Raw genomic sequence first — 25,789 nt, 5'->3', positions numbered from 1 at the left:
GGGTCCTGGTCTGTCTGGAAACACTGTGAAGCAGTGTACAAAACAGACACAGCAACCAGACATGTAGCATGTTGTCCACATGCACAGGTTCATACTGGACCTCTCTCCTGGTATCCTGGGACACCCATGAAGTAGAGCGGTACCCTCACAATCTATGCCCCCATCCTGACTCTCAAGACTTCTCAGGTTCTATTTCCTCATCTTGCCAGAACTAGATCATCATTTAACCCCTCCCTAGCCACACTCCTTCAGAGAAGTTACTAATTCCTTTTCCTAGTCAGGTTTGCAGAACACATTTAAATAGTTCTTTTAGCCAAGATACAAGTGTCTCTATTATACAGGGGGCCATCTGGGATGCCACTGCTAGCCAGCCATGTTGCTATCAACTCTTTTTTTAGAGTTCATGAATCAGTTGCCAATGAGGAAGAAAAAAGGAGCTGGTGCCAAGACTCCCTTCTCCTCCCCTGCACTTTTCCCCAGCAGGAGAAATGGATCCTAAAGTCAAAATGGACCATGTGAACAGAGAACCAGAAAATATGCTGAAGACTGATGCTCTGGAAATGTCAGCCCACGGTTCCAGACATCATGGAGGTGGGAGGTGGTGGCAGCTTACTTCCCAGCCCTGGAACCTACCAGCTGGGCTAAGCGACACTGTGCAGTCTTCAGGAGATCTGAGGCACATGCGAGAAGAAATAAAAGGAACCCAAGAGCAATGGAGAAAGGAGCAAAGAGGGAGGAAGAGTGGACAAATAAAACAGAGGCGCAGAGGGGAGGGGCTGGGAGGGCGGCAAGAAATGGAGTCCCCTGTTCTAGGACCATTACAACAACCACAGACTTCTAAAGCAACCTTCCCAGAGCCCCTGCAGGGGAGTGGTGAGGAGCTGAGCTCTACCTACCTGCTGCTGGATACAATGTAAACAATGTAAGTGGTAGCTGTACCTGAAAAGAATATGAATGGGAAGCCAATGAATGAAGAAGAAGGCCCACGAGGAGCCTGCCTGTGGTTTTTCTCTATGAGAGAGAGAAAGACTGGGAGAAAGGGAACCAATGGGTCAGTCAAAGCCTATCTTAAACACACTGTCTATGGCTTTTACAGACCTTCAAAGGGTCATCAGCTCTAGCTCCCACTGGCCAGACAGTCTCCTAAGTGTGGTTCCTGGCTGCTGGCACTCTGTAGGAGGGTGGGTAACAGAGTTAGGAGCCCTCAGCCACAGGCTCAGGGTCCAGCTGTTCTCCCTAGAACATTCAACCACACTCTGCCAACTACACCAATGTAGCCTCCTGGACAGTTCCTCCCCTCGCTCTGCTACAGGAAAGAGAACAAAGTATCCCCTACAAGACAGGTGTCTGCATCAGCATGAGACTTGCCCAGCTGTGACTTTTTTGGTGATAATGAGGCAGGGATTAGTTTTCCTTTTTTTTTTTTTTCAATGAATGGGTGTTTTGCCTGCATGTATGTCTGTACAGCACATGAATGCCCAATGCCTAGAGAAGCCAGAGGAGGGTGTCAGATCCCTGGGGACTGGAATTACAGATGCCTGTGAGGTGCCAATTAGGTGCCTAAAATTGAACCCAGGTCCTCTGCAAGAGTAGCAAGCTCTCTCCACCACTAAGCCATCTCTCCAGCCCCTAACTATATCTTTTAATGAATCTGGCTGAAAGCACACACACTTTAGTTTTTAATTCTCCAGGCAGAATTTAAACAAACAAAAAGCTAGAAAATACAACTAGCCTCCAGTTGTCACCAGTGAACTGACAGATGTCCTATGCCCATTTCCACTGCCATGCACAGCATAGGCCCCCACAGTGAAAGTGTGAGTTCTCAGCTCCCTTACAGGCCAGATAAGGCTACCTGCCTGGCCCACCCCTCCCTCACCTTTCACCCCAAGGGCAGGCTGCACCTCTGTAGTGACTCGAGATAAAAAGAAAATGCAAATCAGGTTTTAATGAACTACAAAATTTTTTTTTTGCAAGATACCCTTTTTATCTCCTAATAGCAGACGTACTTGTCAGTTTCTATACAGCCCTAAATGTTCTCAGCCCTAAAGTCATGGGAAACACTGGCAATCTCTTCCTGATGGAATCCCCTGGAAGAAATGGTGCAGACTAGAAGTAATACAATAAAACCAGCCAAGTATTTCAGTGTACACATCTGGGGTGTCCCAGAGGTCCACTGTTGGAAGCCTAGTCGCTAGTGATGTTAGTTTGGAAAGTTCTGGAAACTCTGGGAAGTTGGGCCTAGCTGAAGGAATTAGGCTATTGGAAGTTTCTTCTTATGGGATAAGTCTCGGACCCCTCTCCCTTCTCTGTTTCCTGGCTGCACTGATGGGACCTATTCTGCCCTGATAGACTCTTAAGTCAGCAAAAGAACTCTTTGGGCCCTTAAATGGTTTCTCTTAGGCATTTGGTCCCAGTAACAGAAGTATGATTAACTCCAGTGGTACCTGGCAGGGGCCAGAGGATCAAGGAATAGCAGAGAGTTCGTACAGAAAAGATGACTTAGAAGAAAATTTCTCTACGTAAGATTAGAAGAACCACAAAATACCACATGATCATGGAGTTCTGCTTCTGGTATTTACACGGGAGAACTGGTAGCAGTCTTGGGCAGACATCTGCACACTGTGTTCATAGCAGTGTCATTCACAATGACAAGACGGAGTAAGTCAAGAGGATTAGTCAGGGTTCTCCGGAGGACCTAAACCAAGAGCGTGCATGATTACAACAGGGAATTTATTAGTTGCCTCACACAGTCCACGTCCCAGCCTCCTAGATGGGGCCACTCACATTCAAGGTGAGTCTTTAGAGTCTCCTATCTATGTTCCAGTCGTATCTGGAAATGCCCTCACAGCCACACCCAGAGTGTGCCTCGCCCATTCTCTAGGCATCTCTCAATCCAGTCGACAACCAAGATTCAGCATCCTACCAAGTGTACACTGATAGATGAATGGATATGTAACATATAGCACATACATCTAGTGGAACATTATACAAGCTAATAATATATCATGATTGTGATATATGCCATCTCCTGGATGGGCCTTAAAGACGTTGTGCTAAGTGAAACAAGCCAGGCCGAAAGGAAAATGGTGCATGCTCAATTTATATAAGATACCTTACTTAGATGAAGAAAATATATACATCATAGGAAGTGGAGAGGCAGATGCCAGGACTAAGGGGGATGGGGGGCATTCAACTGGTGGGTTCCAGTCTAGAGGTGAAGTTCTGGAGATGGGTGGTGGACGGGTACAAAATACACTCCATGCACTTAGGAAGTGTCTAAGGGTTAAAACAGATAAAACAATAACTATCTTCTGTATTGTACCACAATAAAAAAAATCGAATGTTAAAGATATGAGAGAAGCTTTACAGACCCCAGAGCAGAAACTGCAGGCCTAATGACCCCTTTCTCTCATGGGTAGTAGGGGACATTTAGTCAAAGGGTAGATGCAGGACAGAACTAAAGGAAACAGGCAACTTGGGGAGCAGGGCTGATTCTAGCCATGCACAAGACCAATTAACCGACATCTGGGCAGAAGCCAGTCCAATCCAGTACTCATTTGACTGGCGTTTGCACAAGTTCTAGAGAAGGAAGGAAGTAGCCAGCTCCTGACCTCCATGTGCCTGAATGGATTGAGTCCATAGTCAAGCCTTTAGCTACAGTGGGCTAATTGTGTTTTTCTTGTTTGCAGTTGTTTTTCTGCTGCCAAGAACTGAACTCGGGGCCTGGCAAATGTCACAAAGACACTCTGCCAAGACTATACTTTCAAGGATCATTTTATGGTTCAGATATTCTACCACAATCCCCAGTCCAACTTCTTATTCTAAGACACTGGCCTCAGAGCCAGGTAGTTAAGGAAGCCTCGGAGGCCCTGTAGAGCAGATTGGGCTAAGGAGCTCCTCACTCAGAGGGCTGTGAGCTGTGCCTTCCTCACCAGGAGCCATCCCGCACCCTTCCTCTGACAGTCAGCTGCTCTCCCACTCTTCCCGTGCCCCGCTGAGCTGCATGTATGCTGTCCACCCTGGGCAGCCAGGAGAATATGAACAGGCAGAAAGCTGTAGAGGCAAGCCAGCTGGCCGCCTTCCTACCCGTGCCTCTTTCACGGCTTCCTCTGAGCTTGTGAAGTGGCAAGGCCCTCCTCACCCTAGCCAAACTTCCAGCCCTCCCACCTGAAAGTGAGACCATACACTAACGAGAAAAAAGAGAGCAATGTGATGTTGGTAATGTGGAGACCTGGAGTATCTGTAATGCTTATGAGAAGAGTAGGTGAAATGCCTTTGTAGAGGAGAGAGAGAGAGAGAGAGAGAGAGAGAGAGAGAGAGAGAGAGAGAGAGAGAGGTGCCAAGTTCTGAGGTAACAGGGAGGAGGGAGGCTTGGAGAAACCATTCTCTCAGGCAATGGTATCTGGGCTCCTGAACTCTGTACCAAACAGGTACACTGTGCGCAAGTCCTGGAGACAGAAGGAAGCCGCCAGCTCCATACCGTGATTCCTCTTCCAGGCACAGGGAAGATGCAGGAACATCCCAATGTGTGTCGTGCTCATCCTCTGTACACACTACCCAGCAGGGCCACCTGCTTGGCAGCGCCTTGCAGGGGTCACCACGATCCCCAAAGCTTCGGCTCCTCTTCTTCAAATGAGGAAACACATAAGCCTCTGGTTTCACAGGTCAAATGAAGCTCCCAGAGGGCACTTATTCCTGTCAGCTGTCTGAGAGCCACCACCCGTCAGCCATGTGCTCAACGTGCATCCAACGTGTTCCTTAAACCTCTCAGTGAGACTGTAAGCATGTTGTTGTGGTCAGCTTCTACATCTGCTGAGAAGCCAAGGCACACGTTCACACATGAAAATATATGCATACACAAGAGTGTTTGTACACGTGCACACACACACACACAGGCACAAATGAGCCTCCCAAGTTTGTCATGTCATGGGAGCAGGCGACAGACTGAAATGGAAGAACGGTTAAAAAAAAGAATGGCAACAGAGGCATACAGTAGAAAAGAACATGGAGAATTTAGATCCAGGAGACATGATTTTTTCCTTGTGGCAAGAGTAATAAATAACCATATTCAAGGGTCAACAGTCTAGCTTTGGTGCTGGGACCCTGAGATGGTGACTAGTGAGAGGCTAAGCTCAAAGGTCAAAGGTCGGCAGATGTCGACAATGCCCAGTATCTTCCTACAGCGCATAAAGAGTTTAAGCTGAGTCTTTCAACCCCATTCCCTGCTGCAGGTTCATCTAACCAAGCCTCTCATGGTTTTTAATGTCTACAACGCTGTTCTGAGTTTCCTTTCTGTTGCTGTGATGAAACATCCTGATACAAAGCAACTTTGGGAAGGGGGGGATGTTTGTGCCAGCTTACAATTCCAGGTGGCCATTCATCATTGTGGGGAAATCAAGGAAAGAATTTCAAAAAGCTCGACCCCGTTACATTCATGATTGTGAGAACACAGGAGGATATATACATGCTTGCTTGCTTGTACTCAGCTGTTTCTCCACTCTTTTAAACAGTTTGGGAACCGTGCCTAGGAAATGGTGCCGCCCACAGTGGGCTGGATCTTCCCACACTGATTAAGTTAATTAAGGCAATCCTTCATAATCAGGTCCACAGGCCAACCCCACGTTGACGGTTCTTCATTTAGACTCTCCTCCCAGGTGCTTCTAGTTTTAATCAAGCTGACACTTAACCATCGACAGTACCACACCATGCATGCAAAAATGCTGGTGGCCCCATTTCAGTCTATCATCCCACTCTTGATTTGGATGCCTTTCTCATCCTTTTCGTTTCAGCTTCGTTTTAGCACATGTAAGAAAGCCTCTCTTTCTATGCTAAATTAAAAAATATTTGCCAGCCTCATCATTAAGTTCTACATTGGTATTCAGAGACCAACTCAGGATTTAATTGTGCACTTGGGAGTTTTCATGACCTTTATGGGATTTAATCAGACTCCCAGTGCTATTAAGCATTCAGAAGTCTCGGTCACCCATGAAGATTCAGACACTGGACACGAATGACCCCCCCCTCCAGCAGCAGCTGCCCTAGTCCCCTCCCCTCCCAGATCTGAGGTTGGATACATGGACACAGCTTCCCTGTCTTCCCTGTCTGGAGCAGGACTCACTTGGTGCATCCTCTACTCAGAACAATTCAGTTTCCTCTCTGAAGTCCCGTCAGCCACCATAAGAAGCAACCTGAACTGCAAAGACATCAGCTGGAATTTAATATCTGCCCCCCCCCAAGCCACAAGGAGATGATCTACATCTGGTTGCCAAGTGATGTGGGAACTGTGTATTTCATAATCATGATCAAAAATGGGTCTCACGGGGACTGGGGAGATGGCATAGCAGGACAAGGCACTCGCCACCAAACCTGACAGCCTGAAGTATGATTTCTAAGACCCACACAGTAGAAAGAAATAACAGTGACTCCCACAAGTTGTCCTCTGACCCCCATGCATGTACTGTGGCTGTGTACATATGCATATACATGCACATATACACGCATAATAAATGTAATAAAATTTCAATGGTGAGAAGGTTTGTATATGCTTGGCCCAGGGAGTGGCACTATTAGAAGGTGTGACCCTGTTGGAGTAGGTGTGTCACTGTGGGTGTGGGCTTTAAGACCCTCATCCTAGCTATCTGGAAGCCAGTCTTCTCCTAGCAGCCTTCAGATGAAGATGTAGAACTCTCAGCTCCTCCTGCACCATGCCTGCCTGGATGCTGCCACGCTCCTGCCTTGATGATAATGGACTGAACCTCTGAACCTGTAAGCCAGCCCCAACTAAATGTTGTCCTTTATAAGACTTGCCTTGGTCATGATGTCTGTTCATAGCAGTAAAACCCTAAGAGAGATGGGTAATCACAGGGTCTGGTGAGATGGCTCGATGAGTAAGAATATTTGCTTTGCAAGTATAAGGACCTGAGTTTGAATCCATAGGACCTACCTTAATAATAATAATAATAACAATAATAATAATAATAATAACAACAACAACAACAACAACAACAACAACAACAACAGGCATGGCTATGCACACCTGTAATCCCACCACTGAGAAGTGGAAATAGGCTGATCCTAAGAGCTCACTGACCACCCAGCCTAGCCAAAAGTGCAAGCTTTTAGTTTAGTAAGAGACCCTATCTCAAGGCAGTAGAGGAAGAGACTTGACATCCTGCTCTGGGCTCAGCATGTACCACATGACACATCTCATCATGCAAACACACAAATGGGTATCCCAGCTACCCAGTGGGACTTCTATCTAACACCAGCATCAGCCCCTGCAATGGCGATACAGTGCCCCAAATGCAACCTCCTGGGCTGAAGTCACCTGATAAGATCATTGTTGAGCCTCCATCCAGCAAGGTGAAACTCACCTTCACCCCCCTGCCTTGGCCCTTTGAGCATCTCCCCTCTGCCTAGAGATACTGAACTGAAGTTCACCACTGTGGTGATTTTAACAAGCACCCACATATTTGAATGTCTGGTTCCCAGCAGGTGGACAGGTCAAGGATTATGAATGAGGTATGGCCTTGTTGAAGAAGATGTGTCACTGAGGGGCGGGGGGGAGGGCTTTGAGATTTCAAAAGCTCGTGCCAGGTGCAGCCTCACTCTCTCCCTCCCTCGTGCTTCTAGGTGAGATGTAAGCTCTCAGCTATTGCTCCAGCCTCACGCCTGTGTGCTGCATGCTTCCCGTCACGATGGACATGACTAACCCTCCAAAACTGTGATCAAGCCCCTAATTAAATGCCTTCTGTGAGTTGCCCTTCTGTGAGTTCTCTCTTCACAGCAATAGAACAGTAGGGAACCTTCCCTCTCAGCCAGAGCCGCCAGACCTGAGATGCCTCCTGCAGGTCCAGGAATGTATAATTTTAGAAACCATCTATAAGACTGTTATAGGTCTAGGAAACTATTCGTCAAGGCAGAGTTTGTCAAGCTTGGCTGGCCAGTAAATTAGCCAGATGCTGAACTGACTTGTTCTGCAGTAACTGCTCTAATCATCACGCCACCCATGGCCTGGATATTGAGGCCACACAAACGGGAGCTGTTCCAGTCCCCAAGGACCTGTAGGCCAGCGGAACCGTGGGGTACAAGGGGGACAGGGGAAATAAACAAGGGGCAGTGGAGTCTTCTCGGGGAATGTGAGAGTGGAATTCAGCCAGCCCAACAGGGAATGGGATGAGTAGACAGCCTTCCAGGGAAGCGAACGAGCCCATTTGGGAACTGACTGGAGCGGACAGTGTCAAATGGGGTGGAACCATTATCTGGACTTAGCTTTGGAAGGCTGCTAAGCTTTGTGGGTAAGAGAGGCCAGGAAGGGTTTTCTTCTGGAGATGGCACGCAGAGATCCTCTCCGCTATCGGAACTCACTCCGGGAGGGTTGCAGCATATGGATTCATGTTGCGGTATAATATAAAAAGGGCGCACAGCCTAGTCCCGCGAGTTCCCACTCCGTGCAGATCCACGTGCTCCAGCTATTTCTCTGTTACTGCGTTCACACACTGCCCCCTTGGCCAGTTGTCACCACACCTGTTATCATCTCATTCCGCAGGCCGTGCTAGCATGGCCCCCGCCACGCTAGCCCCAAGCATTCTATAGCCTATCACGGCTTCTTGTCACAGACTCTGTCCACACTCCCAACTACCCAGTGACATCATTACTCAGCAAACTGGAATCCAACAACCAGATTTATGTGTTCAATGCTCCATGTACAATACATCCACGCAATTAACTTACAACCAGTTGATAAGGATATAAACTGCCCACCTAGGTAAGATACAGTTTGTTCATCTAGACACATAAAATCCTGTACACATCCATTCCTTAAGAATAGTCATAACAACTTGTAAATGTGCAGAGGAATCTTAACATCGGCCTCCATGTTCTCTCAGCTGTTCCCCTCTCGTTACAGTCTCCTCCTCTCTCAAACTTTTCTCCCGCCCATTCTTCCTTCTCATCCAATGACAGGCCTCGTCCTATTCTGTACCTGCCTTCACCTGCATAATGACATCATCCTATAGATTCAGTCGGGTGAGACGAAAACCCAGAAGACCAGTTTTGATGGGATACAATGCTCTCAGGAAAAACAAATCAAGCCTGACCCAGAACTAGACTACTTCCTGCTGATTAGGGGGATTGGCTTCCTTAAGTTTAATCAGGATATCTGATTTCTTCTTGTTTCTTCTTTGCACACAACTATGTAACAAACCACTACCAACAACAACCAACCCCCCCCACACACACTTCTCAGGGTCCCAGCATTTTCATTCCCTCTGAAAACTCCCAGAATTCCAAATGTCACACAATCGCAGAGACCATCTGCAACTGGCAAAAATCTCACCCCTACTAGAGCACGAGGCAAGTCGGAGTCACCCTCTGTGGTCAAGCTGAGGTAGTCCCACATCCCATACCTGATTGAAAAGGAAACACATCCCCATACTATTTCTGTGTTTTTCAAAGAAACCAAAACTCCGAAATTGTCACTAAATAGAGGGCACCCATCACAAAGGTAACGCAGTCACATAAAGGAGATGTACACAGATGAGCCAAGAGATGGATGAGCTTAAAGAGAATCATGTCCTCAAGGGGCAAGGCCCTGAGGAAAGGGGAAGCTACAGTCAAAGCAGGGATCCCAAGCAGAGTGGAAGCAAGAGGGCCAGGGCTGCCTGGAGTGACAGGCAGAGGTAGTCTCTGACAGGAGGTCAGGTGACCGACCACAAAGTAAGTCAGTGAGAAAGTGTCCACGACTACATCCAATCCTTGATGGGTCCTTCAGAGAGTGGCCCACAGAGGCAGATGACAGTGACAGCAAAAGGTGGAGAGGATGCTGTCCAGACAGCACAATGGTGGGAAAATGAGACGCTTCTCTCCTTCTGGAAAGGATATTGGTAGGAGAAAACAGGTCCAGAGAATAAAGCACAGAGCCACAGGAATGCACAGCACAGAACAGAATGCAGCGGCCAGAGGGAACAGGAGGAAAGTAAAGCCAAGTGTGGTGTCAGGTTTGGGACAAGTAGAAATACCCATGACGAGACCACGCAGCTTCACCTGCCTTTCTTCAGAGACCGGGGAGTCAGGGAAACTGTGGCTCTGCCACATCTCACCTTAGGAAGTCTGGAAACATCAACGACTGAGGAAGCTCTGCCAGCCAGCACGGGCTTGTTTCCAGAGCCTCGAGTCTGTCCTTTCCTCTATCCTTACAACATGATTGATGAAGATACAATGGTGACAAGACTGTCTTTGGGAGTGGGCCAGCCAGCACTCACCACAAGCTAAAACAAGAAACAAATACCACAGCAGACAGGAAGAACCACCCCCCAAGTTTATCAGTGCTTCCCATCTCCTGTGGGAAGACCCCTCCACAATAGTATGACCGGTCACGAGCCTCCCGAAAGGGTTGGTCTTCTTAGCATCAGTTGTAGTTCTCCAACTTCCAAAGCACCAGGGTTCACAAAGGACGTCTGTTCCCTTGCTACCTAGGGCATGGTCTCCAAGAGCAGCCAGAAGTGGACCAGATGAAAGAGCTGGAGAATCTGCTGTGAAGATGATAAGGCATCTCTGAGCCCCCAGAATCATCCTCAGCTGTGGAGAACAAGGATGGACAGAAAAGGTTTTTCTCTTTCTGCAGAGATGGAGAGAGACCGTGGGGAGGCAGGGGATGGAAAGGACAGGCGACTGCTGCAGGTGCCTTACCCTGGATGCAGAAGGATGGCTTGATCCAAACAGACCAGCAGTGTTAGCCAGAGAAACCCTGGAAAGTGCTCATGTTTGCCCTCAGCTCAGAACAGGTCAAAGAGGGTCTCTGGGGAAAAGGTTACAGTGAGCCCCAAGCGTTCTGTTTCACAAAACACCCCTCTCCCCTTTCTTCTTTCTCTCTCTCTCTTTCTTTCTTTCTTTCTTTCTTTCTTTCTTTCTTTCTTTCTTTCTTTTTTTTATGGTTGGGTAACTGGAGAAACTGATATCTATTCCTAGTGGCTGGTCTGGGACAGGCTAGAACTGGCTGAAAGGTTCAGAAATGAAGGCGCTTTGTCTAGGAAAATTTGCCCCTCCGCAGACTGGTACTCATTACTGCCTGTGAAGTCCGTTCAAACTCCAAGGGCAAATGTTACCATGAGCCCAAATCCATTTCAAGATGGGGTGATACATCAAGTCTTTCTAGAGAGCTTCACTAGGAACTAATTTTATTTGTTAATTACTGAAGTTCAGAGGAACTAGATATTAAAAGCTTGAAAAATGGTAACATAAAGATAGCTCAGCAGTTAAGAGCACTGGCTGCTCTTCCAGGAGAAGGTTAAATTCCCAGGACCCACATGGCAGCTCACAATTGTTTGTAATTACACCTTCAGGGGATCTGACACCCTCACACAGACATATATGCAGGCAAAACACCAATGCAGATAGATAGATAGATAGATAGATAGATAGATAGATAGATAGATAGACAGACAGACAGACTGATGGACAAATGGACAGACAGGCTGATGGATGGATGGGTAGATGGGTGGATGGGTGAATGGATGGATGGGTGGGTGGATAGGTGGATGGATGGATGGATGGGTGGATGGATGGATGGATGGATGGACAGACACATAAATATATGGATGGATAAATATGAAAAAACCTGGAAAACTAAAAGCCTGAAATAAACAGTAATGCATCTTTGATCTTTTCAAAGAACGGCCTCATCTGTGTTTATATAATGAGACCGTCTGCAAAGAGCCTCGGCCAAGCTGGAGCAGAAAGGATTCTGAAATGTGAGTAAACACTGTTCATCTCAGACTGGCTGGAAACAGACATCACTCCACAGAGTGAACTGCTCAGAACACTTGTGAGATTTTTCCCTTCTAAACATCCACGTGAAGCTTTTAAAATGCACGCACACGTGCACACACACACACACACACACACACACACACACACACACACACACACACACCACCCAATCCAATCTTTTATGGACAGAAAGGTGGGTAGTGGTTTTCTCGTTGCATATTGTTGTCTTTTCAAACTTTTTGGAAATGAACCTGTATCCTTTTGCTTTTATAAGTAAAGTCTAGTTTGTAAGAAGGTGAAACAGAGGCTCTTCTTTTAAAGAGGAATGCATGGAGCTGGGTGTGGGTGTAGTAAATGTCTGCAGGCCTAGCGCTTTGGAGACAAAGTTAGGATGAGCGTGAGTCCCAGGCCAGGGTGGACTAAATGTTAATACCCTGAGCCTTGCTATCTTCCAGTCAGAAAGTCTAACTCTAAATATCTCCCTTACATAGAAAGGAATATTTGGAGAAGAAACTATTGTTAAATCAATAATCCAGAGCCAGTGATTATAGCTGGGGCAGGGACTTGGCCATAAGAGTCTCACAGACTCAGTTCAAATCCCAAGCCTAACACACACTAGAGCACAAGCTTGGACAAGTTTCAGAATCTCTCAGAGCCATAGTTTCTTCACGTGTAAGAAGTCATCTGTGGGGACTAAATGATGCCCTGGTGTGTAAGAGACAAGATGCATGAAGAACACAAAGCCGTGGTCTAAAAACAAAGCAACAACGACAAAACCAAAAAACAAAAACAAACAAACCACAAGGCTTAAATGTGCAGTTAGCCAGCCTTATCCATCTTTGCTTCTAGACATCCAGGGGCAGGTGGGGGAGGGGAGGAGGGCTAACCAGAGATAGATACATCTGACGGGTCCTCTCCAAACTACACGGTGGATAAATAGTAACTTCTATTACTCCCCCTAAGCAGGTATGCACATGTGTGTAAATAGGAAAGAAACACCCCCTGCATCTCTTTTAGCCCAGGGTGACTGGCATTTCGACCACTGTTTATTAAATGCTGATTTGTTACTTGGGATGCCAATACATACAAAACAATCAGCATGACTCACCAGGAAATGTGTAGAAATATAAGATGCCGGAAAGAAGGCAAATGCACCATCGACTAACTCTCCTGAATTTTTGGTTGAAATGATTACACCATTCCACAAATAACCCACAAGCACAGTGTATGTGTATCGGGAAGTCAGACTGTTTCCGAGTTCCCCTTTCAGCGTTCAGGTACCAGATCTCTGTGGTGGGGGTTGGATTGCTTGATTCATACAGAGAAGGAAGAGTCTAGGAAGTGGACTGACCCTGCTGTCACTGTGTTGTTGCTCCCACTAGGGGTGCCAACAGGACCTGACTTGGGGTTTGATTTCATTATAGGGAGGGTAGTTTAGGAGGGGTCAGATTGGGAGAAGAGAGTTGGGGACACCAGGACATGCAACTGTCATTCCCATGTCTCTTGCTCAACTTCACTGCCCAAATCATCTACTTGATCACCTTGTTCTAGAGTATATGTACTACCTTCCCCATACCCCCCCACACACACACACATACACTCTGAGGGAGAGAAGAGACTTCTCTCTGGTGACTGCACCCTGCTTCAGGACCAGTGCAGGGACCATCAAGTCTGAAGGAGTTATGGGTACTCTCAGGGCCTGCCACCAGGAAAACCAGGAAAAACCAGGACAAAGCAAAACCAGGGAGAAACATCAAACTAAGTGTTAGCCTTTCCAGATACGAAGAAGCTGAGAAAGTTCCTTGGGAGCAGAACTCTACTGTATGTTAAAGCACTTCCTACCTTGAATCCCTGCTCTTCCTATCCAGAGATGGCGACTGGGTTTTTTGTTTTGTTTTGTTCTTTTCTTTATAACTGCCAACATCCTCGAAGTCCTACTGTGGGCAGTACAACAGATCAAGCAATCCAGGGCAGAGAAGACAGACAAAATCCCATGACATCTAACTGACTTTTCACATTAGCCCCCGACTTCCTACATTGGACCCCCTCTCCCTTATTTCTACATCCCTAAACCAAATGGCAAGTGATTACGCAAGCATAGAAAGAAGTGGAAGCTTAGATGTGATCTACAGGGTTTCTTTTCAGGGACCGGTGGTTAGAAGTCCCTTTCTCTTCCCCAGGCGCGCTCCCTCTGCTCCTTGGCCCCTTAGAGCTCTCATACTACACGCCACTCAGACAAAACATCGGCCTCTCAGCTGCTCCTCAATCTCCTTCCTTCTGGGTCATCTCCTGTTTGTTGTACACAATCTCTCCAAGACTCCCCAGAACCAGGCCTCCAGGAGCTGGTCTCAGGGTCCCTCCATCACCCAACCCTGTTGGAAGGGCAAGGCTGCTAATGGTGCCCGTGAGGCGCTGGGTCCTTGACTCTCCTTAGCCTTCCCAGAGTGAGAATGGGGCCCTTAAGCAGCCTCAGAAGGAAGCTAGGGGGTCAAGGGTTTGTGAAATGTGACACAGTCCCCAGGAGACAAGGACCTCCTGTACCCTCCTCCTTACTCCCCTTCAGGAGTCCTCCGCTCCACATCGCTCCACACACCACACCTGATGGATGACCTAGGACCTGTCTGCTCACCATGCTGGGTGGAAGCTTGCGCCCTGGAGATGATGGGACCTGTCCAGATCCACAGCACCTAGAACCTTATGTATCCTGGTCTTCCTCCCTCCCTCTTCTCTCTTGACTCTCATCTCTCTTGATTTCCCTTCCCCGCCTGCCTGGCCTCTCCTTGCTTCCTCTTACAAGGCGCTCTGGTTGTGTTTCCACTTTGTCTCCAATTATGTCTAAACGCAACCCACCACAGATGCTGACATTTTAAATGTTTAGTTGTTATAGTTACTTGACTAATTGCCGGGGACACCGGCAGCGCTTCTTCTCTCCTGCAGGCAAGAGAGAAGGGGGGTGGGGTGCGGAAGCTGGGTAGATCGGCTTTTGAGCCACTACTCCTGGCCGGGCTGGGACACCTGGCCACACCAGGAATGTGCCCCGCAGGGAAGCTCCACCGGCTAGAGGCTTCATTTAGCCAAGGCAGGTAGGCGCCCGGGGCGGTACTGCCTAGCCTCGGGATGTCAAGAACTGTGTCCCCTGCCCCGGACAGGGAAGATGGACAAGGTCTGCCCAGCAAGTACTTCTGCCTGGCTTCACGGTCCGCCCACGCCTGCAATGTATGAAAGGCGGGTGAAATGAGGAAGTAGAAGTGGGCTTGTGGGGGAGGGGTGGGTTTAGGGGGAGGGGTCGGCTTTGGAATAAATGAGAGTTAGAAGCGGCTGCAGGTTACTCACGTGCCAGATAGCGAAGAAGATGAGCGCAGCGCAGAGCACCAGGGACAGCATGTAGCAGAAAGCAGCGAAAGTGAAGGCCATGGCTGAGGACCACTGATCCCACCACACACAAAGCCGCACCTTGGAGACCAGTGCCTTCCCAAATGAGAGCCAGAAAGATGTGTAGTCTGCACAGTCTCGTCAAAAAACAAACAAACGGCTAGGAGCACCCACGACAAGCAGAGACAGAGTTGAGGGTCAGCGAAGCCAGGACGATTCCGGCAAGGCTGGAGACCCAGGACCTGGAGCGCCCATAGGCACAGAATGTCACTGGCGACTACTGTTCCCCTAGCCGAAGAAGAAACCTAACCAACAAAGAACACCTCCAGACCGGTGTCAACTAAAGAGGTTCTCCAGACCAACAGACATCGGGTGCGAGGACTCCACTCAGGACTAGGCAAGGAGGTCTGGTCCCCTGGAAAGAGCCCTCTCTGTCCGTGCCCAAGCAAAGAGGTGGGGCGAGCACGCCACCCAGACTTCAACAGTGCGGGGCCAGGTGCCCGGGCTCCGGATCCCACAGCTGCTCTGTCCCCAGAGCACAAGTCTTTAGGTGGCCGAGGTGGGCCAGGTCCCGTTAGCCCCGCGCCCCGGGGTAGGGTCTCCCAATGCAGCTATGCGTACTGAGATGCATCCGTCCCCGGCCCCAACCGCGTTCCCCGGCCGCCGGCTTCGGTAACCCGGTGCCTGGGAAACTGGGTCGGACCGGGACGGCGTGGGCTCCAGCCTAGATGGCCAGCTCCCAGCCCAGCGGCTGCGGCGCAGATTTCCGGCCAAGTGCTGCTCGCAGCTGAGCGGGGCTCCACCTGCTGCTGCTGCTGCTGCTGCTACTGCCGCTGCTGCTGCTGCTGTCGCGGGCGCCGCGAGGATTGCGGCGCTGGGACCCCTCCCTCGCGGCGCCCCACCCTTGCCGACTCCAGAGCGCGCCCTCCCCGCAGGCGGAGACTGCGGCGGCGGGGGACCGAGGAGGAGACGCGGTGCGCGCCCTCCTCTTGTAGGAAACTTGCCGCCCCACGCGCGGAGGCGGGAGGGGCAGGGACTCTTTGTGCACGTGCGCCCCGAGCGAGTGGGAAGGTGGAAGGCTCTGGCGATGACACGACCGCAGCCCCTAAGCTTCCAACCTTTCGTGCACACCAGAGCGGGAAGTGAGGGGACTTGGTCAAGGGAGTGATGGGCTCCTGTTGGTTGGGATCTTCTTAGGCAGATTTCCCAAACTGTAATGATCAGAGCTAGGATGTCTTTACAGCTCTGCCTTGAGCCCCTCACAGGATCCCTGGCATCCTCCACTATCCTGCTCCCTCTGACCTTGGGATTAGGGGAAGCCGGGCAGCGGTGGGATGAGGCAAGGCTTCAGCAAGTGTTTCTGTGTTGCTCTGCGTCCTTACTAAGAGGTTACATACACTGTTGAAAGCAGACTCGCCCCTACTTCCAACTTTCTTAGCCTCCTTAAGTAAAACCTGAAGGGCGATGAGTGTCTTCAAACCCAACAGGACCTAACAGGGAGCACGTGGAACCCAGTCAATCCGTAAATGTTAGGGACTGATAATACGTGCCTCTGCGGCAAAGATTAGCATCTTAGAAATTTGTATCATAACGGGTCAATGAAGAAAAAAAAAAGTTCCAATCCTGCAGATAGAACTTGGATTTTGGATGAGTCAGCCCAGGAAGCAAGAAGAAATGTCCTGAAAGATGACTAGCAAGTAAGTCCCCTGGGAATCTAGATGTACACAGTGGTTTGGGGTGCATCTCAGAACATCAGATTTATGCACAGAAAAGAATGCTTCACTCCCATCCTCCCCAGCCTCTGTACCTTAGAGGTTTTCGTCCCCTCTTCTGCCACCTCTCCATGATGGTCCCTGAAACTTAGGGAGAAGAGGTGTGAGAAGGCTGTCCATTTGTGGCTGGCTGGGCACCCCCTGCACCCTGACAGGTTGTGGATTTGCACTAACTACCCTCCATTGCACAAGCCACTTCTCTCCTGAGGTCTGAGAGCTGGGCTAGCCTATAGGGAGAGAGAAACAAAGTTAGAAGACAGTTTGATACTTCCATTGAGCAAAATAATTGTAGAGAGTTGTCCTCTGGGCATTAACAATTCCCCAACCATGGATTCTTGATCAGATATATAGTAGCAGGCAGGAGTTTGCTCCTGTAACTGACTTTAAAACCAATCAAAAGACAGCTAGTTACCCCCTTAACTGTTGTGCCCATGGGCTTATCTTGCCACATCAGTCATTACTGAGATTCATTGGTTTCACAGCTGGGTAAGACCGTTGATGAGGCACACATAGACCAGAAGAACCCTGAACAGCGACTTCAGGTACTATGAAAGAGAGACAGCTCAGATAGAGAGGAAGCTCCCTAGTCAATGCCAGGTTGATTTCTCCATGTCCTGAGACCAACGTGTCTTCTCAATAGAATCTTACCCAGTTCTAGTGGGCAACGCAGAGCAAATGACAATATCCCTCATTCTTTGCCAGTCTCTGAGACACCCCTAAATTCTACAGACTCTCCAAGTTAAAGACATAAATCTCAAGATTTGGCGCTAGGACCCACTGTGAAAAACATGCAATGTTCATCTTTCTGCATCTGAAAACTCTGTACTTTAAACACTTAATATACACTAACGAAGAAGCATTCTGAGATGTTTCTGAGATCTGGGCTGCCAGACTTTCTTTCTGTTGACATGAACGCAGTCTGTATAAGGGATTTCCATGACTTGCTTCCCACTGACGCCATTTTCCTGAAGTATGAATGACAAAGTATAATATATCGTCTAAGGTGTTATTCTCAACTCCACGACATCAAAGGGGTTTAAATGTCTCATTTTAAATAAATTATTAAAATGCTGTTCGTGAGAATTTCCTAGAAAATAAATATTTTACTGTCTTGATTTATAACGTGTCAGCTAAGTTGCTTTCTCACGTAAGCAGGTATGTTTTCCAACAAGTGAAATCATGAATTTAAAATGAATGTATACTTATATAGACACAGTTATTTTTTAATGACTATTGAATATTTCATGTTTGAAATGCTTGATTATGCTTGAGTACATGTTTTAACATTTGAAGTATATCTTCATGGAATTTTAAATTGTTTTTTTATCAACATTTGTCTAATTCGGAAGATTTTTCAAATGTTTTATGGTATAAAAATGTATTTTATTTTTAATCAATCTTTTGACTGATAATTATCATTTAAAAAATTAAATCCTAAACTTTTATATAATGTGGTTGACATGCTGATGAATGCGTGTGTGGGTTATAGGGATTAATAACGAGTCTTTAAGCCCTCGTAGAGTCTTAGTTTGCAAAAGACCTCTAAGACAAAAAGAGAGGTTTACAAAGGGAGAGCAAATAGAAATTTACTAACACGTACATTTCATTTACCCGTGGGAGAGGCACAGAAAATGGGGAGCTCTCAAAAAGGCGGCTTTGAATCCCAGCTTATGTAACATCTTCAAATGACAGTACATTTCCTGAGAGATGACTAGGCAGAGGACAGGACTTTGAGTATGCAGGTGTGGTGACTTGGAGGAGAGCAGGCAGAAGGGAGGTAACCGTGGCCTCGTTTGGGTAGCTGGGTTCTGGGTCGGTAAAGGCCAGAATTGCAATGGTGTGGTCACCAGTTCTCCATGGCTGGAGAATGTGAGTTCATTTGCATCGGATGGAGGCAAGTCTTCTGTCTGTCGGTCTGTCTCCTGCCTTTAAGCAGGTAGCCCAGAGGGCAGAGCCCTCCCACAGAGGCCCTGTCTTCATTGCTTTCAACTCAGTGATCATTCCTGTTTGGGGGTGACATAGTCAGGTCTCCCACCATCTTTTAAGAATCTATTCTGAGTGCCATTTGAATCTGTCGTGTCAGAAACAACGGCGGGAAAACTATGTTTTTGTAAAATTCACAAAACTGTTGTGTATTGAAGAAATAAAAAGGGTGATGCTCCTGTCCTGGTTCTTTCCGGACATTCTGTCTCGGTGGCAAGGGCATTCTGGGTATGGGGCGGACCCTCCAGGGTGCAGCTCACTGTAAACATCCTTGTGTCCTCAAATAGACGCAGGTGACTGGGGTGTGTGGCTGGCAATGGAACGCTAGTAAGTGTAGCCTCAGTCAGTTGTCTCTCCATTCCGAGATAGTTTTTGCTATTTTATTGATGAATCCCCCAACTTGTAAATGTTGAAACACTGCGTTTACAATGTATGCAAGAATCGCAATGTGCAAACGATACACCTGAAGAGGGGATTATTAGCATCAGGGAATAACTATTATTTCAATAGTGATAAGATGGAGAGGCATGTAGCAGGGAGTGCTCTGTAATAAATAAGTACATGGGAGGTCTATCTATCAATGGCCCTGGTGACATCCTGTCATGGTTAGCCTGAATTAATGAGTCTAATTTAAAATTTAATTATTAATTGACTTTTTTTTAACCATGTTCTGCAAGGGCCACCATACTGTTTACCAATCAGAACAGAAATCTTTCAATACTGTAAGAGTCAGGGCAGGTACACTAATGGATGTTGGCTGAATAAGGTATGAGGTAGAAAGTAGAATGACCTTAAAGACAAAGTCTTTTTCTACTTTGGGGGAAAGCTTTGTTCCTTGGAAGACATCTGGGGGATGCCTGGAGTTAGGAGAAGAGACAGAGAAGCTCTCCCCAAACCCAGAGGGAAGCAAGAAGCAATGTTCTGCACACTGGAGAGGCGGGGGCCAAGGGTTTAGAGAAGAAAAGACACACATGATTTCACACCTGTGTTGTAGAAGACACAACTGTGACTGTGTGGTGCTGGGGAGGCTGAAGTCAGGCCTAAGGCTTCAAGGCTCTCCAGTTAGCAAAGACAAGAAAGCCAGAAGTAAAAGGACCAAGACTCAGGAAGACCCTGTGTGGACCTGCGACCAGGGGCAGAGGTAGAAGCTTCTGGTACTTCAGTATTGTACCAGTTCCCCACCCCACCCCCCACATCTTTGTCCAGACGTATGAGGATCCTCCTGCAACCCTAATAACAAATTTCCTTTTAGTCAAGCATCAAGGGGGCTCAAAGTTGAATTAAACCACTTTAAAGAGAGTCAGGAGCTTATGTGTACAGTTCTCTTGAACCTGCAGTTTGTGGTATTTTCCACATGTGAATGGGGGCTGGGTGGGTTAGAGAAACAGTCTGCACCCAGCTATCAGCAGCCTGGTCTAAGAGAGCATTCAGAGTGACCCAGGGTTGTAGTAGACTAAAAGCACCAGCTCTTCACGGAGCTGGCAGCAGCCGGCTCCCAACTCTAGACAAGTTATTATTGAGTCAACTATATGCAAGAAAATAAGGTGACGTGTCGTGTGGGCACGGAGGGATGAAGAAAAAACCCTTTAGATCCTGGGTTTTAGAAAGCGGCTGCAAAACACAATCTGGGGACAACTTGAGGCATTCATGTCCCAGTGCTGAGTACTGTTGAGTCTGGCACAGGACAGGAATGTCTGGGAAGCTTTTTCCTGCTGTTTTGCATCCCCTGGGTTTTTACGGACAGTCACTATTAAAGCCCCGGTTTTCAAGGCACTGCAAACATCTAAACTCACCAAGAGAAAGTAACAGGCTTCGGCAAAGTGCCTCCGGTTGGCAGTCAGGGAATGGTCGGATGTTTGCTGAGAGCCAGAGTGGTGGGTGTGGAGAAATTGGTGAGTGGATTAAAGCTGAGAACTAGAGAGTTGCTGAAATTCCCACAAGGCCTGACTGGGAAACAGGAAAAGAACTGAACTTGTCGTGTCCCATCTGCACCAGTAGCCTGAACTAATGCCAGTTAGGGGACGTACTTATGCTAAAGGGAAGTGTCTGGTCAGGTCCCCTATGAACGAAATGGGATTACTAATGGCACGAAAGAAAGGAGAATTACAGCCTATTGAACTCAGCTGCCCAAGAATTCAAAACACTCCCTTCTATGCACCAACCATTACCCTGATGGGTGTGAGCATGGGGCTCGGAGGGGGTGAACTAGAGGCAGGAAGGGGTCAGGGTTGGGATAAGCATGAAAGTAAGTTACGTCTTAGCTGTGTGGGAACATTCATTTGCCATCCCCTTCAGTGAAGCGGGGAATTACTACACACATGATAAAAGGCGGAAAAGAATTCAAGGAGGAAGCCAGGTGTGGCGACACTCGCCTCTGATCCTAGACAAGAGGAATTCCAGGCCAGTCTGGGCTACAAAGTGAATCCTGACAGAGAAGGAGCAGGAACTGGCTGAGTGTCTGGAGAGTGTGGTGCTAAGTGCAGAGACAGAAGTGCGCTGCACGCTAACTGACTAATGTCACCGCCTTGTCTGTGATGCCAGCCTGAGCACCCAGCCTCCTCTCCTTTGTTTTACGTCACTGGTACCTGGACTAGAGAACCTGCGTGTTGTTTCGAGCTGCAGATAACAGAAAGCCAGGCCTTGGCAGTACAGCAGAAATGTGGATGGTCGGTCAAAAGCCACTCAAAACCCCTGTGCTTCCATTTCCTGTCCTATAAAAGCCAGCAGGAGAAAACCCATCTTCTCAGACTGTTTAGCGAGGTATCTAGAGGTGGCCAAGGGTCAGAGTTTTGGCCAATGAGGTAGGGGAGATCCGTGGAGGAAGCATCGCCTCCGTCTTCCAGAAAACTATGCTTTCACAAGATAAAAGCTTTGGGCTTTTTTCTGTTGCCCACCTGCAATACGGGTATGAAGGCTGGAGTTGCCTTTTTGTGACCATGAAAACCAATTCCACATGCTAAGGAGGAAAGTCCAGAGGGAAAAGGGTCCAGGACACTAATAGTATCAGGAAGCCGCCATATTAGGTCTAAGCTGACAAGTCTAATGTTGTGTTATATCTGGACTCGTTCTCCTGCCAACCCACGGCATCAGTGAAGAACTATGTTCACCTGTCAGCAACAGAACCTACAGAGATTCATAACATGCAAAGTTCGGGGCTGGGAGATGGTTCAGTTCATAAAGCATATGTACTGTGTATCCATGGGGATCCCCAAAACCCATGTATACGCTGGGTGTGGTGGCATAAGTTTGTAATCTGGTGCTGAGGAGGTGGAAACAGGTGGATCCTGAGGCCTGCTGGGTCTAGCCTAATCAACAAGCTCCAGAGATCAGTCCTGTCTCAGAACACAATAGGGACAGCTTCTAAAGGATGATACCCAACATTGGCCTCTGGCCTCCACATACACACATGCACCAGCACGCACAAGAACACCAGTACACACAAGCTCACTCACATGCACATGTACCCCCTCTGTCTCTCTGTCTCTCTGTCTCTCTCTGTCTCCCTGTCTCTGTCTCTGTCTCTCTCTGTCTGGCTCTCCCTCTCCCTCCCTCCCTCTATCTCTCTGTGTCTCTCTCTTTCTCTCTTTGTCTCTGTCTCTCTGTCTGTGTGTGTGTGTGTGTGTGTGTGTGTGTGTGTGTGTGTGTGTGTGTGTGTCTGGCTCTCCCTCTCTTTCCCTCCCTCTATCTCTCTGTGTCTTTCTCTTCTCTCTCTCACACACACATACACAAGAAAGCAAGGAGCTTCATTATTCCATAAGAACTCAAAGGATAAGCAGTTAAGGATGAGCAGAGTGGACCATTCCTGTAGCCAGTGACTGTGGCTCCCAGTGACTGTAGCTCCCAAATTCAGTTTTCCCATTCTGAATTATTTATTTGCTTATTGATTTATTTCACTACATTGATTTATTTGTGTGTTCGTGCACAAGAGAGTGCAAGCATGTGCCACACTATGTACGTTAAGGTCACAGAACTATTTGTGGCAGTCATTTCTCTCCTCCTGTGCGAGTCTTGGGGACTGAAGAAGCTTCTCCTCAAGTGCCTTTACTTGCTGAGCTGTCTCCTGCCTGTGAATGTGCTTCTCCTTCCAGGCTCACCTTCCAGAGAGAAGCTTGAATCACCAGCTCCACCGTGGTACCTGGCCAGGCTTGGCAGCACAGTGGCTAGGAAGAAAACCGTGCAACTAGCTGTTCAGCATTTGTGACAGTGAAAACAGTGTGGACACTTGGTGCTGATTCCCAGACACCTGCCCCTTGCTTCCCCCATGCCCCAGGCGTGGTTCTGTCATCTCCTTTAGGGGAGAAAACAGTCCCTTTCCAGTTAGACCTGAAACTGCATGGAACCTGAACAGTGTGTAGCAGGCATGGATCGATAATAAATACTTTTTTTTTTAATTAATGAGCAGGAAATACCCGAGGTTCTGACATCCCGAATTCCTATAGCTCCTTTTTCTGACATTTCCTAGGGTTCTGACTTCTAGCTTCTATAGTTCCCTTTCGTGACCTTGTTCTTTATTGGTAAAACAGGCAGCACAGGGCTGGGAAAGGAGCGAGAAAAAAAAAAAACCTGGCCACGCTACAGAAGGAGGCCTGAAAGTAAGAGGTGGGATGACGGGTCTATGCTATTGTTTAATGTTCTCTTTTAATAACATTCTCTTGTGATATGGAGTGCCCCAGTTCTGTGATGCTCGGTTGGATAGTTCAAAGCCCCTCACTGAACACAACTTAGAATGCTTGGAGGAAATGTTTAAAACATCTGGAAAAAGGAATGCCAGGCTAAATCCCAAGTGACTGGGAAACCTAAGAAGCTGGCCTGGCCCTCCTCTGAGGGCATCTGAGGCGATGACTGAGAGCCTTTACTCCACTGTCTTCTGTGCCTTGAGAGGTTGGAATCCCAGAGTTACTAGGCTCCGTGCTTGGGAAGCCGCTTCTTTGGCATGGCTTGACAAGACTGCTCTCTAAGAGTCACACTGAGCCAAAAGTAAGTCTTGAACCAACGCCATCCGGTCAGTCAGAAATCCATCACTACAGTGTGAGAGAACTATCCCCCTTAGGCTCATGGGTTTGGACACTTGGTCTTGAAACAGTGTGCTGTTTTTGGAGACTGTGGAACCCTTGAGGTGTGGGCCCCAGTTGGAGGAAATGGGTCACTCCCTTTATATATAATATGTAATTTAAACTATAACTTTATCTTAAGTATATTTTACATATGAGCTATAAAATACATTATATGTCCATATAATCATCACGGGCAGATCTCAATCATCACTGTAGCTCATGGGGTTCACAGCCTGGTAGGACACTGATGACTTTCCCCCAGCCGCCTGTATGGTACCTTCCATACTGTGAAAGCTAGCCAGGAGGCCGGGAGCTTCCTAGTCAGGACCAGTTTGATTTCCTCATGGTCTGTGAGCTAATCGTGTGCTGTCATCAGCAACACGGTCTTACCGTCATGTTCTGGAAGGCAACTGAGAGCAACGGTAGCCATCTGCATTGTTTAGGGGTCTCCGGGACACCCCTGTCCCCGAAATCAAGGTCACACGCCCCATGTCTGACACTGGGCTTTTTATCCAGCAACCTACGCCACCTGGGAGGAGTATCATCACGTGCATGAGGTAATCCCAAACAAGCGACTTTATATAAATATATGTGATAGCTTATAAAGCGGAGGGTTTCCACGCGGTTTCCTAACACTTTTAGTGTTGGTTATCCCTCCTTTCACCCCTCCACCCTCTCCTCTCATACCCTCCCCTACTTAAACGTTCCTCCCCATCACCCCCTCCTTGTCACCTGTGCTCTAGTCTCCCCCTCCCTTAAGGTCTTTCTTCCCCTTCCTACCAATGGTCCCCTTCTGGTTGCCTAGATTCTACAGTTACTCCAGGTTAGGCACACAGATCCAAATTTAACCCTAGGATCCACGTGGGAGTGAGAGCATGTACCATTTGTCCTCCTGGGTCTGGGTTACCTCACCCAGTGTTCTAATTTTCTTTACGTTATTGGGATATAAACACCATGGCCAAAACAACTTTGGGAGAAAAGAGGTTTTTTTTTCCTTACACTTCCAAGTCGAAGGTCCATCAGAGTAGGAACTCAAGAAGGAAAAGAAGCAGAATCCATGGATGGAGACTGCTTACCAACTTGCTCTCTGGCTCACGGTCATCTATCTTACACAGCCCAGATCACCTACCTTGGGTTGCTGCCACCCACAGTGGTCTGGACTATCCCCTATCAATCATCAATCAAGACAAGTTCTCACAGACACGGCTCCATCCAAAACCCTGTTTAGCATTCAGACTAACTAGTCCTTAAACTGTCTATGCTGCCCTAGACTATTTTTCCCTTGCAAACTCCAGTACATGCAGAGTCCCCTCTCTCCCACATCTTCTGGTCCCTGGTCTTGGTGCCTTGCCTGTGGCCCCCTGTGATAGGCTTCCTGGGCCTAGAACCCATAATTATAAGTTCATTTCTCAGACCCATTTCTGCATAGAATGACTCTTCTCCATTGTGAACTTGATCAGATCTGAATCACACCTCTGTGTGTGTGTCTGTGAGGGCGTTTCCAGAGATGGTTAACTGGGGTGGGAATACGTGCCCTAAATGTAGGCAGCATCAGCTGACTGTATAGAAGGAGAGAGAGAGGGAGCAGGGAGAATGGCCGAAGGAAGGAAGTCCCTTCATCCCTCCATGCCCTGCAGATTTGCTGCGGTTTCTACTGTCTCCGCTCACAAAGCTTTATCTCTGTCCCTGCTGAACTCCTGCTACAGTTTGGATCCAAAATGTCCCCCCAAGGCTATTGGTGAAGACTTAGTTCCCCTCACTGCCTGTGACACTATTTCCACAAGTAGCAGACATAGGCCAGCTTGGCCTGGGCAGTCAGGATGCCAGGAGGCTGCAAAT

General features: G+C 47.9%; 1 protein-coding gene across 22 annotated transcripts in view; it reads right to left on the bottom strand.

Moving 5' to 3' along the window:
* Cnih3 (cornichon family AMPA receptor auxiliary protein 3) overlaps positions 1-25,789 on the bottom strand; it is a 202,967-nt gene that overhangs the window by 92,176 nt on the left and 85,002 nt on the right. Inside the window, exon 1 of one of the 22 annotated variants that reach the window (NM_001166578.2) lies at positions 15,103-16,011. The exons of the other annotated variants lie outside the window; for them this stretch is intronic. Coding sequence (NP_001160050.1) covers positions 15,103-15,183 — 81 coding nt within the window. The 5' untranslated portion in view covers positions 15,184-16,011. Of the gene's footprint in view, positions 1-15,102; positions 16,012-25,789 lie in introns of those variants that run through there. 22 annotated transcript variants of the gene reach the window in all.

The sequence above is a fragment of the Rattus norvegicus genome, chromosome 13 (assembly GCF_021556685.1).
Source record: "Rattus norvegicus strain SHRSP/BbbUtx chromosome 13, alternate assembly SHRSP_T2T, whole genome shotgun sequence".
NCBI lineage: Eukaryota > Metazoa > Chordata > Mammalia > Rodentia > Muridae > Rattus > Rattus norvegicus.
This window is presented reverse-complemented; position numbering and strand designations above follow the sequence as displayed.